This window comes from Anabrus simplex, chromosome 1, assembly GCF_040414725.1.
Source record: "Anabrus simplex isolate iqAnaSimp1 chromosome 1, ASM4041472v1, whole genome shotgun sequence".
NCBI classification, from domain to species: Eukaryota; Metazoa; Arthropoda; class Insecta; order Orthoptera; family Tettigoniidae; genus Anabrus; species Anabrus simplex.
This window is the reverse complement of record NC_090265.1, coordinates 1,706,894,809-1,706,913,326: the sequence shown is the minus strand read 5'-3', so window position 1 is coordinate 1,706,913,326 and position 18,518 is coordinate 1,706,894,809. Positions and strand designations below refer to the sequence as shown.

General features: G+C 39.8%; 1 protein-coding gene across 1 annotated transcript in view; it reads left to right on the top strand.

The window, feature by feature from the left end:
• The first annotated feature begins 2,524 nt into the window (after nucleotides 1-2,524).
• Nucleotides 2,525-18,518, top strand: part of LOC136858699 (mitochondrial 2-oxoglutarate/malate carrier protein) — a 50,796-nt gene continuing 34,802 nt past the window's right edge. Inside the window, exons 1-3 of the mRNA XM_067138437.2 lie at nucleotides 2,525-2,730; nucleotides 2,984-3,220; nucleotides 14,526-14,830. Of these exons, the coding sequence (XP_066994538.1) occupies nucleotides 2,666-2,730; nucleotides 2,984-3,220; nucleotides 14,526-14,830 (607 nt within the window). The 5' untranslated portion in view covers nucleotides 2,525-2,665. The remainder of the gene's footprint in view (nucleotides 2,731-2,983; nucleotides 3,221-14,525; nucleotides 14,831-18,518) is intronic.

Here is an 18,518-nt window from a genome sequence, read left to right as displayed (position 1 = left end):
GAAACTGAATGTGTGCTCTCTTGCCGTTCCATCCGTGGTGCGCAACGGATGTGCTAGCGACATAGTAAATACTGCTTTATACGTATGACGAAGGCGAATATATGAAATATATACATTCTCATTTATCGTTCGTGTTTCATTTGTCGATTACTTTTGTAACAATTTGCTTTACGTCATGCCGTCTTATGGCGACGATGTGATAGGAACGGCTAAGGAGGGCAATTTCTAGACGTGAAAATGGAAAACGGCGTAAAACCATCTTCAGGGCTGCCGACAATGGGGTCCGAACCCTTTTTCAACCGGGAGATAGTGGGTTCGAATCCCACTGTCGGCAGCCCTGCAGTTGGTTTTCCGTGGTTTCCCATTTTCACACTAGGCATATGCTGGGGATGTACCTTAGTTAAGGCCACGGCCGCTTCCTTCCCACTCCCAACCCTTTCCTATCCCATCGTCGCCGTAAGACATATCTGTGTTGGTGCGACGTAAAACAAAAACAAAACAAAAAAACAAAAAAGAAAGTGTCCCCGATCCAATGTCTGATGCTCAGGACACTGCCCATGAGGCGGTAGAGGTGGGATCCCTCGCTGAGTCCGGGGGAAAAACCAACCCTGGAGAGTAAATGGAAAGGCAGATTATTATTATTATTATTATTATTATTATTATTATTATTATTATTATTATTATTATTATTATTATTATTATTATTATTATTATTATTATTATCCACATCTGTGGCGTAGTGGACAATATAATAATTGATTATTATTATTATTATTATTATTATTATTATTATTACTGTCCACCTCTGTGGTATAGTGGTTAATGTGATTAGCTGCCACCCACGAAAGCCCGGGTTCGATTGCCGGCTCTGGCACGCAATGTGAGGCATGGTATGAGAGCTGGAACGGGGTCCACTCCGCCTCGGGAGGTCACCGGAGTAAATGGGGGTTCGATTCCCTCCTCAGCCATCCTCGAATTGGTTTTCCGTGGTTTCCCACTTCTCCTCCAGGTAAATGCCGGGATGGTACCTAACTGAAGGCCACGGCCGCTTCCTTCCCACTCCCAGACCTTTCCTATCCCATCGTCGCCGTAAGACCTATCTGTGTCGGTGCGACGTAAAACAAAAGAAAAAATTATCCCCGACCGAAAGTCTCACGCTCCAGGACACTGTCCTTGAGGCGGTATAGGTGGGATCCTCTCTGCGAACGAGGGAACACCCAACCCTGGAGGGTAAATTGATAGAAAGATTTATTATTATTATTATTATTATTATTATTATTATTATTGTACTCCCATAACCACTTCTGTAGTTTTCTGCGACGTTAAGGTGCCGGTATTTTGTCCCACAGGAGTTCGTTCATGTGCCGGTACACCTGCCGACATGCGACTCTCGTATGTCAGCATCTTCAAGTACCGCCGAGCAAAGTCGGAATTGAAACCGCAGACTTGAGCTCAGAAGGCCAGAGCTCTACCGTCTGAACTACTCAGCCCGGTACAGCATATAACCAATACCAATCAGTTCGTACTCTTCATTAAAAAATGAAATGGCGTATGGCTTTTAGTGCCGGGAGTGTCCGAGGACAAGTTCGGCTCACCAGATGCAGGTCTTTTGATTTGACTCCCTTTGGCGACCTGCGCGTCGTGATGAGGATGAAATGATTATAAAGACGACACACACACCCAGCTCCAGTACCAGCGAAATTAACTAATTAAGATTAAAATTCACGACCCTGTCGGGAATCGAACCTGGGACCCCTGTGACCATTTAGTCATAGAGCCGGACGTACTCTTCAGTAATAAATGAGCTACAAGTATAACACAATGTAAGAGCATCGTATACATGTTTACATGCAATGGAATATACTTATTGCTTAAACTGTTTTACTATTAATAATATTGTAAATGCATTTGCAATGGTAAAATATGTGCCAATATTCAATCTACAGTATTCTATCCACCTGCACCTATTGCAAACTGAATGTCAGCAGATCAAAATCTGTTATTCATAGCGTAACAAATAATGCGGCGATCTTGAAACGACTACAGCATTTGAATGACAAACGTAGAGGAACACATGCATCTGTGGAATTAGTAATGAAATTTAAATTGTAATTCCTCCTAAGATCACCGTTATAACATTGCCCACATTAAAGCATTTGAATTTTCCGCCCGTGAATTCAATCGGAGGACTACCGGAGGTCTCCGGAGGACGAGCGAAAACAACTGCTCCGCTCCGCTCCTACCGTTCCCAGCTCTAGGCCTCTTTCTCTTCGAGCATCGAAGCTCTTTCTGTACCTGTCTATTTACGACTTTGGATTCAAATGACATTCCAATTCATAAGATTCATGTTCCTTTTTAATAACTTCAAAATATACACTATGTTTTTATTCTGTAAATTTATTTTAATTTTAAAATATGATATAATGTTTCAATTATCAATCATTTACTTTGTGATAGTTATTTGACTAGTTTTACCAACAGCTGATTATTTAGCTAACTGACCTCTTGTGCCCTAGAGCTTTGCCCAATCGAAGAGCAAGACTTCCGTGCTGGGGGTTAGGGAAAGTGCGTGTCTCGAAATTTATGGGCAACAGATGAAAAAATAAGACTGACATTAAGTTCGAAATAGTTGTACATACTTAAAGGGACCAAATATATCACTGAAATGGCTGAAACGAAACAACCATCTATTCCCAACGGGGTTAAGTTCCTATTTGGTGGTCTAGCCGGGTAAGTATAATTTACATCTCTGCCTTTGATATTATAAGTTTTTAAAAAATATAATTATGATTTGTTATTGATGTATACATGTTGCCGTTGTTGTTTCGAGTTCACTGCATATTGTGCGCAATGGTGTATCTTCAGTGTGTGAGCTGCCTGGCGGTAGGCCTACATAGTTCTGTGTATGGCACGTAGAATTTTATTAAACTGTTGTTATTTGTGGGATATTAATTGATAGTCTTTATGTGGTGTGTCGTTTCAGTATGGGAGCAACATGCTTCGTTCAACCTCTAGATTTGGTGAAAAACAGGATGCAGTTGAGCGGAATGGGCGGAGCAGCAAGAGAGTACAAAACAAGTTTTCATGCATTTGCAGGCATTTTAAGAAAGGAAGGAATTGTGGGCATGTACACTGGCCTTTCTGCTGGACTTCTACGTCAGGCTACATATACCACCACTAGACTTGGAGTATATACATGGCTGTTTGAAATGTTCACTGGGTGAGAGAATTCATAATTCAAGGTGATTTCATCCCAAATAGAACAAATCTAATACAAAATTTACACTTAATGTCTTGGAACAGATTGATCACTATGATTTCCCCTTAAAAGCAACATTTATTACCATCTGATAGTTACTGCATAATGTGTAATGTAATCTGTTTGGTATGCAAGATTACTCTAGAATTTGCATGGCAGTAGTTTTATATAGCCTATTTCAAATAGAATTGTACTAAACTTTTATTATTCCCGGGATATAGAAACTGGGAATTTGGGTTTGAGTAACTTTCCTTTTTCTTTTCTTTTTACAATTTCGTTTGACGTCGCACCAACACAGATAGGTCTTATGGTGACTATGGGATAGGAAATGGCTAGGAGTGGAAAGAAAGCAGCTTGGCTTTAATTAAGGTACAACCCCTGCATTTGTCTGGTGAAAAAATGGGAAACCATCTTCAGAGCTCCAGACAGTGGGGTTTAAACCCGCTATCTCCCGAATGGAAGCTGATGGCTACCTGACCTAAACTGCGCAGCCACTTGCTCGGTCTGAGTAACTTTCCTTCTTCAAAGTCATATGAGTAATGGATTGTTTAATCTGCAGGATGTGCGCTAAAACTTTTGGTCACGGTACACAAGCCGGCTATCGCCAGTTCACTCGTAGGCGCCGACATATGCTGTTAAATATGTCCATTAGGGTACAAGGAAGGAGTAGAGGTGCAAAAATACTAGGTTTTTGTATTATTACCTGCCATATGAAACCACTGCTTTCTGGCATTAAGGTAATGGGCATTGCAATTTCAGAGGTATGATTGTTCAAAATCCAACAAATACATATTGAGAAAATGTCTTCAAACATGCTTCGTTCATCTGCACTGGGCCAAATGAATAAATAACTAGCTAGGAGATCAATACATATACTATGTATGAATCATGAACTGTTCCTTCACCTTCTTCTGACAGCTAGGTATTCGTTCTGTTAACCTGTGCCTAAAAGTACACTTTGATAACATATGATTTATTAGCCATAAGTTTAAAAAAAAAAACAGATGTTGTAAATACGTATTTGTCCTATTATTTGTTAGGTTCTGCTCTTTATTGTATTCATGCTGTGTTCTTATGGAATGAATAAAACATTGGTTTCCTGTCACAGTAATAACTAAGTCCTTTAGAAACTGTTGCAAATCTGTTTTTCCTTTATGTGGGACCATGAGAGTGAAATCATACCGGTATGATGTTATAGTATATTTAGTGGCACAGTAGAGTGAATATCTAGCTGGCGAAGGAAAGTGAAGGAACAGCTCATGATTCATGAGGCCTTGACCTTGTTGTTAGTTATTCATTTGAATAGGGCGGCCCACTGCTGGCGAAGGAAGTGTGTTTGACAGTAGCGTTGCCAGGATCAACTGGTAGGGGTTATACTGTAGTTACAAAATGATGATAGAACACAATGAAGGTGCTTATGCATGTGTGGTGCGCACATGCATGAGTTTCATTACAAGGACACTGATACAAGTGAATTATGTTGATATTCAGATTGCAGTACACTACAAAATCTTACATTAAAATACAGAACAACAATATGATCAAGGTCAACAGTTTTATGCAGTGAATGATGTGTTCAGATTACACTCTAAAATTCAACCTTCAAGGCTTCTTAGAAAATAGCTTCAAAAGATCTGTCAGTTTTACAATTATGCCTCTGTGAATGTTCAAAAGACTCAACACATTGAGTCGACTTTCACTTGTTTGTCGGGGAGGGAGGGGTTCTAATCCCCAGTAACTCTCCCCCTTGGCTACATTTCATTTTCTTGAAGTACTTGTCGAATTATGAAAATAACTATACTCCTAAACTAGCAGTATCAGTATCTCTAGATATGTAGATGTTATCTGAGGTGAATATTTTAGCTGACTCACCTTGTATGTTCGAAAGTCCCTGCAACAAATTTCAAAAGGCAGAAGTATTCAATCAGCAGTATATAAAGATTGTTGGTTACAAGGATAATGTCCAGGTAGAGGAGATAACTAATACTAAAGAAGTATTTAAATTTACCTATGATAACAATGACATTTACAGTAAGATACGAAAGTTGAAAACTAGAAAAGCAACTGGAATTGATAAGAGCGGGCGAGTTGACCTTGTGGTTAGGGGCGCGTAGCTATGAGCTTGCATCCGGGAGATAGTGGGTTCGAACCCCACTGTCGGCAGCTCTGAAGATGGTTTTCCGTGGTTTCCCATTTTCACACCAGGCAAATGCTGGGGCTGTACCTTATTTAAGGCCACAGCCGCTTCCTTCACCTTCTTAGGCCTTTCCTATCCCATCGTCGCCATAAGACCTATCTGCGCCGGTGCGATGTAGAGAAAGAAAGGGAATTCGTAAGATTTCTGGGGATATACTAAAGGCAATGAGTTGGCATATAGTACCATATCTGAAGTATCTATTTGATTATTGTTTGCATGAAGGAGCTATACCAAATGAATGGAGAGTTGCTATAGTAGCCCCTGTGTATAAAGAAAGGGTGATAGACATAAAGCTGAAAATTACAGACCAGTCAGTTTGACATGCATTGCATGTAAGCTTTGGGAAAGCATTCTTTCTGATTATATTAGACATGTTTGCAAAATTAATAACTGGTTTGACGGAAGGCAGTTTGGGTTTAGCAAAGGTTATTCCACTGAAGCTCAACTTGTAGGATTCCAGCAAGATATAGGAGATATCCTGGATTCAGGAGGTCAAGTGGACTGTATTGTGATAGACCTATCTAAGGCATTTGATAGGGGGGATCATGGGAGACTACTGGCAAGTAAACAAAACTATCTTTACACCGGTCTGTTTTCAAACCATCTTTGCTTTACGGGAGTTAAAGCTGGGTGGACTCTGGATGTCTTGCTCATAAGTTAGAAGTAACAGATGTGAAAGGAGCGAGAATGATCGCTGGTACAAACTGGTGGGAACAATGAATGGAGGTACTCAGAATGAGGAATTAAAGGCTAAGTTAGGAATGAACTCGCTGGATGAAGCTGTTCGCATAAACCAGCTTCGGTGGTGGGATCTTGTGAGGAGAATGGAGGATAGGTTACCTAGGAGAATGATGGACTGAGTGATGGAGGGTAAGAGAATTAAAGGGAGAACAAGACGACGATGGTCACACTCAGTTTCTAATGACTTAAAGATAAGAGGTAAAGAAGTAAACGATTTAGTTGCAAATAGAGGATTGTGGCAGAGTTTAGTAAAGTCACAGAGGTTTGCAGACTGAACGCTGAAGGGCTTAAGAGTTTATAATGAATACATGGCATTTTATACATATATATATATATATATATATACAGGATCTCTCATATATACTAAGACTGAACGCATGGTATTTGTACTATGCGCTACGCCAGCTGCCTCAGCCGAACTTACGTCACTTGCGGCTGCCCTGCTTTAAGCGTGTACACAATCTTATGTGAAATTTTACCTTATAAAAATGCTGGAAGTATCATCCTTCTTGGATCACACAGGCAATGTATCGGGTAAACACATTCTGAGTTCTGCCACTGTAATATTTCCGATTTCATTCATAATGTTTTCTTTTAGTTCCTGTTTACATGACCATAAAGATGAAACCAGAACTTACACATATGAAAATATGGTATTGCAATGATAACTGTCTCACGATGTTAACAGTGAGGTTCAGACTGGCGACTGATACTTGCAAAGTCAAGAACTATGCGTGTACCTTCCATACTGCAGAACCCCAATCGGAGAGTAAAAACGCCACTTCAACGGTCTTAGTTTACATGAGATATCCTGTAGGTATGTGTGTTTAAATTTTTTTAAATCCTAGTAATTTATTTTAACTATTTAATTTCCACACAATGAAGATCTTTGAACAAACAAGTTGGCTGTGTGGTTAGTGTTGCTATGAGTTTGTATTAGGGAGATAGTGGGTTTGAATTCCAGTGTCGGCAGCCCTGAAGATGGCCTCCAGGTTTCCCATTTTCACACCAGGCAAATGCTGGGCCTGTACCTTAATTAAGGCCACAGCCGCTTCCTTCCCGCTCCTAGCCCTTTTCTATCCCATCATCACCATAAGACCTATCTGACCGAGCGAGTTCGCCGTGCGGTGAGGGGCGCGCAGCTGTGAGCTTGCATTCGGGAGATAGTTGGTTCCAACCCCACTGTCGGTGGCCCTGAAGATGGTTTGCCGTGGTTTCCCATTTTTCACACCAGGCAAATGCTGGGGCTGTACCTTAAGGCGGAAACACACTACTGTCACTTCACGTGAGTTCCCGCGTATCGTGACGCAATCGAACCTGTCAAGAAAGATGTGGTATGCCTTTTCCACACTGTATGAAATGTAGAGTGATCACACTGCACTCATGTCACGGCTGTTGACGTCGGCTGACGTCATTGTGACGTAGAAACTGGTGACAGCGCTCTTCATGCGGAGCACATTTTTCTGCTTTAGCACATATCTGGTGACGTGAAGTGTGAATAGAAGCAGTTTCTTTTAGTGATTTGGAAGAAATATTAATTGAATTGTGCGGGTGCAGGAGAATCTGTATGACATTGGTTTGATTAACTATAGAAATCAGCAAATGTGGCAAGAGGCATGGTACAAAATCGGAAAGGAATTAAAAATCACACGTACCGCTCGAGTTGGCTGTGCGGTTAGGAGCGTGCAGCTGTGAGCTTGCATCCAGGAGATAGTGGGTTCGAACCCACTGTCGGCAGCCCTGAAGATGGTTTTCCGTGGTTTCCCATTTTCACACCAGGCAAATGCTGGGGCTGTACCTTAATTAAGGGCATGGCCGCTTCCTTCCCATTCCTAGGCCTTTCCTATCCCATCGTCTCCATAAGACCTATCTGTGTCGGTGTGACGTAAGGCAAAATAGCAACCAAAAAAATCAAACGTACTAATTTTAATAGGCATTCAGTTGTTGAAAACAGTCCACAATTGTACTTATAATAATAATAATAATAATAATAATAATCATTTTAAAAAAATAAGATGGCGTATGGCTTTTTGTGCCGGGAGTGTCAGAGGACAAGTTCGGCTTGCCAGGTGCAGGTCTTTTGATTTCACTCCCGTAGGCAACCTGCGTGATGAGGATGATATAATGAAGACGACACATACACCTAGCCCCCGTGCCAACGAAATTAACTAATAATGGTTAGAATTCCCGACCCTGCTGGGAATCAAACCCGAGATCTCTGTGGTAAAAAGCCAGCACACTAATCATTTAACCATGGAGCCAGACATAATAATAATAAATTAAATACTACACAAATTGCAAATTACAAATTATCCTGTTAAATTAGGGAACGGTGAATAAATATTTATTGTACATTCACTTCTTTTCTTCTTTGTTCAATTTATTCTTCTATGATGAACTGTTGGTAATTGCCATGGCACAGAGCCTTCAAGCGAGTTGAAGTAATTTTTGAAATTTTCTCATATCTGAAAAGCCTGTGTAGGATTCCTCCAAATCAGTTGCAAATGCAGAGCATACTTCAGCCAACATTTTCCTCCTTGATGAGACTACGTAAGTAGTTTAATTCATCTTTGTTCAGCCTAAAGTACATCTGAAATCTTTTTGGATGCCCATTTATCTTCCTTACTAAATTGTGGTGCTAAAACAACTGATGCAATCTTCACTGCCAGAATGCTCATTGAAAAGGATCAGGAGAAACAACAGCTACTGCATATTGCCATCCTTGATCTTGAAAATGCTTTTGCCTGTGTTTCACACTGTGTGATCTGGTATGCACTTTGCAACCATGGTGTACGAAAAATGCTTTTCAGTTGGATCAAGATGTTATACACGAACATGACAAGTCGTGTACGTTGCTCTGTTGGCATCTCGGAGAGCTTCCCAGTGAATGTCAATGTCCACCAAGGCTCCGCACTGTCCCCATTGCTTCTTGTCCTCTTTCATGGACATAATCACAAGGGACCTGCAGCAGAGTGTGTCTTGGATTCTCTCATATGCAGATGATGTCACACTTGCTGATACCACCAGAAGAGGATTGCAGCATGAAGTTGACGATTGCTACAGCTGTCTCTCACAATACAGTCTTAGACTGAACAAAAAGAAGACTGAATACCTGGATACCATCCCAAACAATGGCTCCATCCAAGTTGATGGAGAGACCTTACTAAAAACCATGTTTGAGGTACCTAGGATCTCACCTACAGGCTGGTGGCGAGGGAGGGGCAATGTGGATGAGATGGAGGGAAGTCACGGGAATACTCCGTGACAGAAGGATGCCACTACATCTATATCGCGTGGTAGTATGTCCTGTTGCTTTATACAGTGTTGAATGTCAACCAGCTGACAAAGCTATGAAGTGCCAGTTGCACACCATGGAAATGCGTATGCTCCATTGGTTAATGGGTTCACACTCCTGCATCATGCCTAAAACAACACAGTTTGCCAGCAAGTGGGCATCGCACCTATCACTGAGAAGGCACAATGGTATGGTAATAACCTAATGGTTACCAAATTCACTCACTCCTTTGAAATTAATGGGCAACGTCCACATGAACGTCATAAGCAGCACTAGCATGACACAGTAAATGCTGATATGAAGACTCTCAACTTAAGACCATACAATGCCCAAGAATAAAACAGTGAACCCTGCCTCAGTGGGAAAACACTAGGAACAAGAAGATATGAATTATTTGGTACAGTATTTTATTTTATTTAGGATTCTGGATAGATTGTTCTGGATGCCGGCTGTCATCATGGTGATCTTGTTGGTTGCTATCTGGAATTCATCAGATGACATTCCAAGTCATTCTCCAAAATTCTGTAGCCAAGAAATCTGTCATCTTCCTGGGCCTCGTTTGTCGAAGATCTCCCTTGCATCACATTTTGGAGTATGTGGTATTTCTCCTCATATCTCATAACATATATAAAACTAGCAAGATACCCGTGCTTCACTACGGTATTATAATGAAATTTATAATTGAATGCTTAACGTTTTATATTATCCGCCGAAATTCGCGATCTAACTAGCTTTCTGAGAGAATCCGCTAAAATTCGTGATCTGACTTGTTTTCTGAGAGATTACGGCAAAGTTCCTCCCATTTTTCAATTTTTCTTTCCAGCAATCGATTTCGTACTTCCCGGGCTAGGTCCAGGTATTCCACCCGGTCAGATGGGTCCCTAAATCTTTGCCATCTTTTCCTATAGGCATTTTTAATATGGATCAAATCCTTGAGGAGATCCGGCGTGGTGTCGTCTTGGGTGCCTTGGTGGTACTGAACCGGCAGCCGGACTGCAATCGTAGTCATTACCCTGCCAGGACCCGTTTCCAGCGCGGTCCGCATATTTTGACGACGGTCCAGAACATTATTATTATTATTAGGGTGGGTGATAGTTGAATTTAGGTTGTTATTATTATTATTATTATTATTATTATTATTATTATTATTATTATTATTATTATTATTATTATTGATGGTCTGGAACCCACAGCAAGATGTAAGACCGCTAATTGGCGGTAAATTACATCTGCTGCCATTGTCATTGCTGACAATGTGACCAGCACCACCGTCGCGCGTAGGCAAGTGCACGAGATTTCTGGTGACACGAATGATATACTTTCGTGCATTATAGACCTTATTATAGACGTGAACAATTGCATGGTCAATTTCATTCCTATCGTTTATTTCAAATGTGTTTAAATTTTTATTTATATGCCAGGAGATTCTACTGTAATCTAACTTTATGTTCTCCAAAGGAAAAGATGGCTCTTGAAAACGAACCCAGGAAAGATTAAAAATGATCAGTTTATGATCAGAATAAGTACATTATGAACAGTAAAATAAATTGGTTTCAACTCCTTTTTTCACTCCACCGCCGTTAAGTTGATTTAACACCCCCCCCAAGAAAAGAAGGCAGGTTTCCTTATGTTTAAAGGAGGTCCCAAATACCAATGTTCACGTCTGTTACCTTCAGTTCTGAGATATAAGTATCCCCCATAACAAGAATTCACTTTTTTCCCTTCCTTTTACACTCCCCCCCCCCTCCCCCCTAAATGAATTTCCCGTTAAAATACTTGTTTTTTAAATAGTAAAGGATCTTCTAAATACCAATTATCACGACTCTAACATCTTCAGTTTTTGAGATATGTGTCCTCATAAAAGGAATTCAACTCCTTTTCACCCCCGCCCCCCAAGATGATTTCCCCCCAGAGCGCTATTTCTTTGTTTTTAAAGGAGATCCAAATACCAATTTTCAAATCTGTAACAATTTTAGTTTTTATTAGATATCAGTATCCTCATACAATTAATTCAATTAATTTTTCAATTCTTTCATCCCCCCCCCCCTTTCATTGGTTTTTTCAAGAATACATGTTTCTTTAATTTTAAAGCAGATTCCATATACCAAATTGTCACATCTGCAAAATCTTTCGTTTTTGAGATAATAGTATACTCATACAAATAATTCAATAAATTTTTCAATTTCCCTCCCCCCTTTAGATGGATTTCCAAAAACAAAAAATACGTATTCGTTTATTTTTAAAGGAGATTCCAAATACCAAATTTCACGTCTGTAACATCTTCAGCTTTTGAGATATCAGTATCCTAATTAAAAGCATTCAACCCCATTTTCAGTCACTTTTACCCCTCCACCCAATGGGTTTCAGAAAACAAAAAATACATGTTTCTTTATTTTTAATAGAGATTAAAAAAATGCTATTTATTACTTCGGTAACATGTTAAGTTTTTGAGATATTCTGTAGAAATGCTCATTTTAAAATTTCACCCCCTTTTTAGTTCCCCTTAAGTGGAGTTTCCAAAAACAAATCACCTATGTTTCTTTACTTTTACAGGAGATTCCAAATACCAATTTTTACGTCTATAACAATTTACGTTTCTGAGATATACTGTTGATATAGTCTTTCTAAAAATTAACCCCAATTTGTCACTCCTGTTTAACCCCCATTGATTGGATTTTCCAAAAACAAAAAAATACGTGTTTCTTTATTTTCAAAGGAGATCCCAAATACCAATTTTCAGGTCTGTAATATATTCTGTTTCTGAGATATAAGTATCCTCATTTAAGGCATTCAACCATTTTTCACCCTCTTTCACCCCTCCTATTGGGATTTTCTGAAAACAAAAAAATATGTTTCTTTATTTTTAAGGGAGATTCTAAATACCAATTTTTACATCTGTACAATTTAAAAGTTTTGAGATATATATGTATATACACTCATGTTAAAAATCCACCCCCCCCCCCCACAATTAATTGGATTTTCCAAACAAAATACGCGTTTCTTTATTTTTAAAGGAGATCCCATGTACTAATTTTCAGATCTGTAATATCTTCAGTTTCTGAGATATAAGTATCCTCATTAAAGGCATTCAACCCCTTTTTTACCCCTTTTCACCCCTCCTATTGAGATTTTCCGAAAACAAAAAAATATGTGTTTCTTTATTTTTAAAAGAGATTCTAAATACCAATTTTTAATATCTGTAAACTTTCAAAGTTTTGAGATATAGATACACTCATTTTAAAATTTCACCCCCCTTTTCACCCCCTTAGTGACAGAATATCAAAAAATCCTCTCTTAGCGAGCACCTACATGTTAATATGAATGTATCCCGAAAATTTCATTTCTTTATGTCCAGTAGTTTTGGCTCGGCGATGATGAATCAGTCAGTCGGGACAAGTTATTTTATATATATATAGATATTCTTCTGCTTAATACATTTTAGGAGTTCTCCCCTTCCAGCGTGATATAATACTTCAATGTTGATAACATGGTGCACCCATAAAATTTGTGATAGATCCCTATTTCAAAAAGCTTGTCATCTCTTTGGTCAACATTCAAGCTTCAGCACCATACAGAAGCACTGAGAACATTTAACAGTAACAACTAACTGTTCTGATCCTCATGTTGAGGGAAATATCACAGCAGCTCACTAGATGATGCATTTTGATATGGGTGGATGTATCTTGCTCTATGCACAATTTAATCTTTGGGCCTGGATCTCGGTGCTCATTTACAATAATACCCAGATAAACATATTTCTGTACTCTTTAGATTTCTTGTGTACTTCAGCCATCCTTGGATGGATGTTCTACTTATGACAAGATATTTCATCTTATGTTAAAATGTCCAGGCCTTACTCTATGTTGGAAAAACTGTCTTGATTCAACAGTTACTGAAGAATCACAAGATTTGTGGCTAGCAGTACCATGTCATTGGCATAGTGAATGTTAATTTAAATACTAGCCTGTGATCCCTGTGCCTACATTCAAATCTAACAGAGCTTCTGAAAATACTTCCAAGTAGATGTTGAAAGGACACAGCCTAAATGCCATGCACTTGTTCAGTCAGTTTGCCATCCACTCTAACTTGAATTGTTTGTCTCCAGTAAAGATCAGTTGTTTATCTGATATCCTTGTTGTCAATCCCCATTTTCTGCAAAGCTGCAACCATTTTTTTTGCTAGTTGCTTTACGTCGCACCGACACAGATAGGTCTTATGGCGACGATGAGACAGGAAAAGGCTAGGAGTGGGAAGGAAGCGGCCGTGGCCTTAATTAAGGTACAGCCCCAGCATTTGTCTGTGTGAAAATGGGAAACCACGGAAAACCATTTTCAGGGCTGCCGACAGTGGGGTTCGAACCTACTATCTCCCGAATACTGGATACTGGCCGCACTTTAGTGACTGCAGCTATCGAGCTCGGTGCAACCATCTTCTCGTGTCGGCATCTGTCAAAGGTTTTTGCATACTCTAAGAAACATACGTGAACATCGCATCTCATTTCTTTGCAAGAGGACTTGAAATGTAAATATTGCTTCTCTCGTGCTCATAGAATTTCAAAAACTGAATTGCTTTGGACCGATGTTTTCCTAGCTTTTTTGGTAGATCTGCCTGTTAATAAATTTTTTTAAGAACTTGAGGACATGGTTCATAAAACTGATGGCTTACTTGTAATAAAATCTATGTGAGCATATATTCCTGATAATTTCACTAGTTCATTATCCTGATTTAATTAATGATCGTAGGCAGTTTATGCTTTAGGTAAGTAAGAGTAGGGACCATTTTGCATGATGTCATAATCCATAGATCAGGCAAACCTGAATAAGAAAACAGCAATAAGTGACCAGATCTTATCTTCTGATATTGACCCTTGTAGAACCTGTTAAAATATTTAGTTCTGTTCCATAAAATTTAGCAGCTATTGATCATTTGGTTGAAGATCAGTGAGATCTGTTGTGTCACAGTATTTGTTACTCTGAAGACTTATTACTCCCGCTATAAATGTCATTGTTTTAACTGGAACTGTTTGTTCTCAGAGCTGATGGACAACCGCCAAACTTTGCCATGAAAGCTCTTCTTGGAATGGGTGCTGGGATGACTGGTGCATTTGTCGGCACACCTGCTGAAGTGGCCTTAATTCGTATGACTGCCGACGGTCGGTTACCTCTGGAAGAGCGACGGAACTACAAGAACGTGGTGGAAGCTCTGTTCCGTATCTCAAAGGAGGAGGGTGTCTTAACCTTATGGCGGGGAGCTGTACCTACAATGGGAAGAGCTATGGTCGTGAATGCTGCCCAACTTGCTACTTATTCTCAGGCTAAACAATTACTACTTGGCACAGGTAAGCTCTCCATAGTGCGTCAGTCATATTGATAGTTTGCTCTTCAGATGATAGCTCTCCAGCTTATATGGCTCGCTGGAGTGTGTGATGTGAATAGATTTGGTAATTGTGAGAATTAGGGCTGGTATTGTCCTAGTGTACTGACCCATTGAACAAGCTGGTTTCAGGAAAGAGTTCAGTAGGCCTACAATTGACCATATTCAGATAGTGTGCTCCTTCATTGAGAAATGTAATTAATATTATGTCTTCTCTATGGCATTCATGGATTGTGAAAAAGCCTTCAATTCTGTTGAGACCTGGACAGTACTTGAGATAATGAATAAAGCTAACATGGACTCCAGATATACAAGATTAATCAAATAGATCAAATACATGAGAGCATGTCAGAAGTGAAAGGGATTGGGTCACAGGTAAGGTTCTAATCAGGAGAGGTGTCAGACACTGTGACACCATCTCACCTTTTCACCTTGGCTCTGGAAAATGTGTTCAGGAGTCTACATCGGGATCAAAAATGGCATGAACAACCACCTTCACTTCGCTCATGGTGTCTTCTTGAGCAGTGATGCTGGTGAATTTCAAACAAAGTTGCAAGAAAAGTCTCCCAAACTGCTGGACTAAAAATGAACCTGCTGAAAACTAAAATTATGGTCCAGAACAGTACCATCAACAATAACATCCTTGAGAAAGTTGTCGAGTGTATGTTCCTGGGGCACAACATCAGTGTACAACTTTCGGATCTGCTTCCTTAGTGGAGAGGCAAAATCATCATCTGATGCAACATAATGTTGCTATTTTCATTTTCTAGACTATCTAACATAGAAGAATTATCCTTCATCTGTACCATTACAGAGTAAGTTCTCCATGATTACTTGTAGAATGTTCAATCAGGTATTGTCACATCCCTGTCTATTCTTTGCCAGATGTATTATGAAGCGTGAAAGACTACCTATTAAAATCTTCATCGGAACGTCAGTTTAAAGCCTTGAAATAATTCTTTGCCATAATGCGATCTATTAGGAAGATGCCAACCTGAAGCAATGACATTTTGTCAAGCCAGGCCTAAAAACCTTCTTTCCTTTCACATTCCAAGAAGTGGGACATCTCAGCAACATAGCTCTTCCAATACACACAATAGGCCAACCTACAGCAAGGCAGAACCTAATAGGCAACTCGTAACTACAGCTTCTTCCGATAGGTGGCAAAGTGTGCTCCCATGCTTTCATCCTAATGTGCTGTAATTTGCAGATCCAAGTTAGCTTGGCAGATCACCAGTAACTGAATGGGTGAAATCTTTGGATTGATAAAACGCACAATGTGAAGGATGGGATCGCTCATTGCTATTTGTTAAATGTTTCATTCTGGTGGCTCTCCAGACCGTATTATGAAGCTGCACTTGCTAGGCACCACTGAAGAAGCATACTTCTTCACCCTTCACCAACAAACCAGAAGGTGGTGTTACCAATTTGCCAGTCCCACTGAAATGCATACACCGTCTTTTCCTATGAGTAACACCTTCCTACCATTGATCGCAGGGATTGGCTGTCACACCTTGCTCACTTTCAGCTTCAGGACAAGTAAACATTACAGTACAGCCCCGGTATTTCAAGCTAATTTTGGCTGATACTGCCTCGAATTACAAGAATCCCGGAGTACAAAGAAATACAAACAAATGAAAGGGTAATGAAATGGTGTATGGCTTTTAGTGCCGGGAGTGTCCGAAGACATGTTGGCTCGCCAGGTGCAGGTCTTTTGATTTGACTCCCGTAGGCGACCTGCGCGTCGTGATGAGGATGAAATGATGATGAAGACGACACATACACCCAGCCCCCGTGCCAGCGAAATTAACCAATGATGGTTAAAATTCCCGACCCTGCCGGGAATCGAACCCGGGACCCCTGTGACCAAGGGCCAGCGCGCTAACCATTTAGCCATGGAGCCGGACAATGAAAGGGTAAATAAATGTTTAATGAATTTAAAAAAAGCTTAAACAATACAGAAGAATGGAAGAAATCCTCAACTTGTTAAATAAAAAAAAAAAGCTAACATTCGTCAAGGAACGAAAGCTCGGGCACATCATGAGATGCGTCCGGCTCCATGGCTAATGGTTAGCGTGCTGGCCTTTAGTCACAAGGGTGCCAGGTTCAATTCCCGACATGGTCGGGAATTTTCACCATCATTTGGTAGTTCCGCTGTCACGGGGCCTGGGTGTATGTGTTGTCTACATCATCATTTCATCCTCATCACGACGCACAGGTTGTCCACGGCCATCATATCAAAAGACCCACACCTGGCGAGCCGAACATGTCCTCGGACATTCCCGGCACTAAAAGCCATACGCCATTTCATATGAGAGGCGAAATATATGAACTTCTCCAACTCCTCATTGACGGGAAAATTGAAGGAAAAAGATCTGTGGAGAGACGGAGAAATTCCTGGCTTGAAGACCGCCGTTGGTATGGACGAACTTCCATTGAAATCTTTCAAGCTGCTGTTTCGAGAGTTATCATAATCAATTGGATTGCCAACCTTCGTAGGAAGATGGCGTCCGAAGAAGTAGAATACAGTACATATTATTATTATTATATTATTATTATTATTATTATTATTATTATTATTATTATTATTATTATTATTATTATTATTATTATTATTATTAACAAATACATCACAAATGGGAAATATCCTGGTGGCAATGGTCACTTACAGTAGAGTAATAAAGTTAACATAATTACCCAACAAAAACAACAAGAGCAGATATCCTGGACTCAGGAGGTCAATTAGACTGTATCGCGATTGACCTGTCTAAGGCAATTGATAGGGTAGATCATGGGAGACTACTGGCAAAAATGAGTGCAATTGGACTTTACAAAAGAGTGACTGAATGGGTGGTTATGTTTCTAGAAAATAGAACTCAGAGAATTAGAGTAGGTGAAGCTTTATCTATCCCTGTAATAATTAAGAGGAGAATTCCTCAAGGCAGTGTTATTGGACCTTTATGTTTTCTTATATATATATCAATGATATGTGTAAAGAAGTGGAATCAGAGTAAGGCTGTTTGCAGATGATGTTATTCTGTACAGAGTAATATATAAGTTACAAGATTGTGAGCAACTGCAAAATGACCTCGATAATGTTGTGAGATGGACAAGTAGGCAATGGTATGATGATAAATGGGGATAAAATTCAGGTTGTGAGTTTCACAAATAGGGAAAGTCCTCTCAGTGTAATTACTGCATTGATGGGGTGAAAGTTCCTTTGGGGATCATTGTAAATACCAAGGTATTAATATAAGGAAAGATCCTCATTGGGGTACTCATATAAATATGATTGTAAATAAAGGGTACAGATCTCTGCACATGGTTATGAGGGTATTTAGGGGTTGTAGTAAGGATGTAAAGAAGAGAGCATATTTGTCTCTGGTGAGACCCCAACTGGAGTATGGTTCCATTGTATGGGACCCTCATCAGGATTACTTGATTCAGGAACTGGAAAAAATCCAAAGAAAAGCAGCTCAATTTGTTCTGGGCGATTTCCGACAAAAGAGTAGCGTTACAAAAATGTTGCAAAGTTTGGAGCTGGGAAGACTTGGGAGAAAGGAGACGCGCTGCTCAACTATGTGGTATGTTACATGTAACTATTCTCATGTTTAGACCCGTATTGAAATTTGCTATAATTTTCATACAAATTT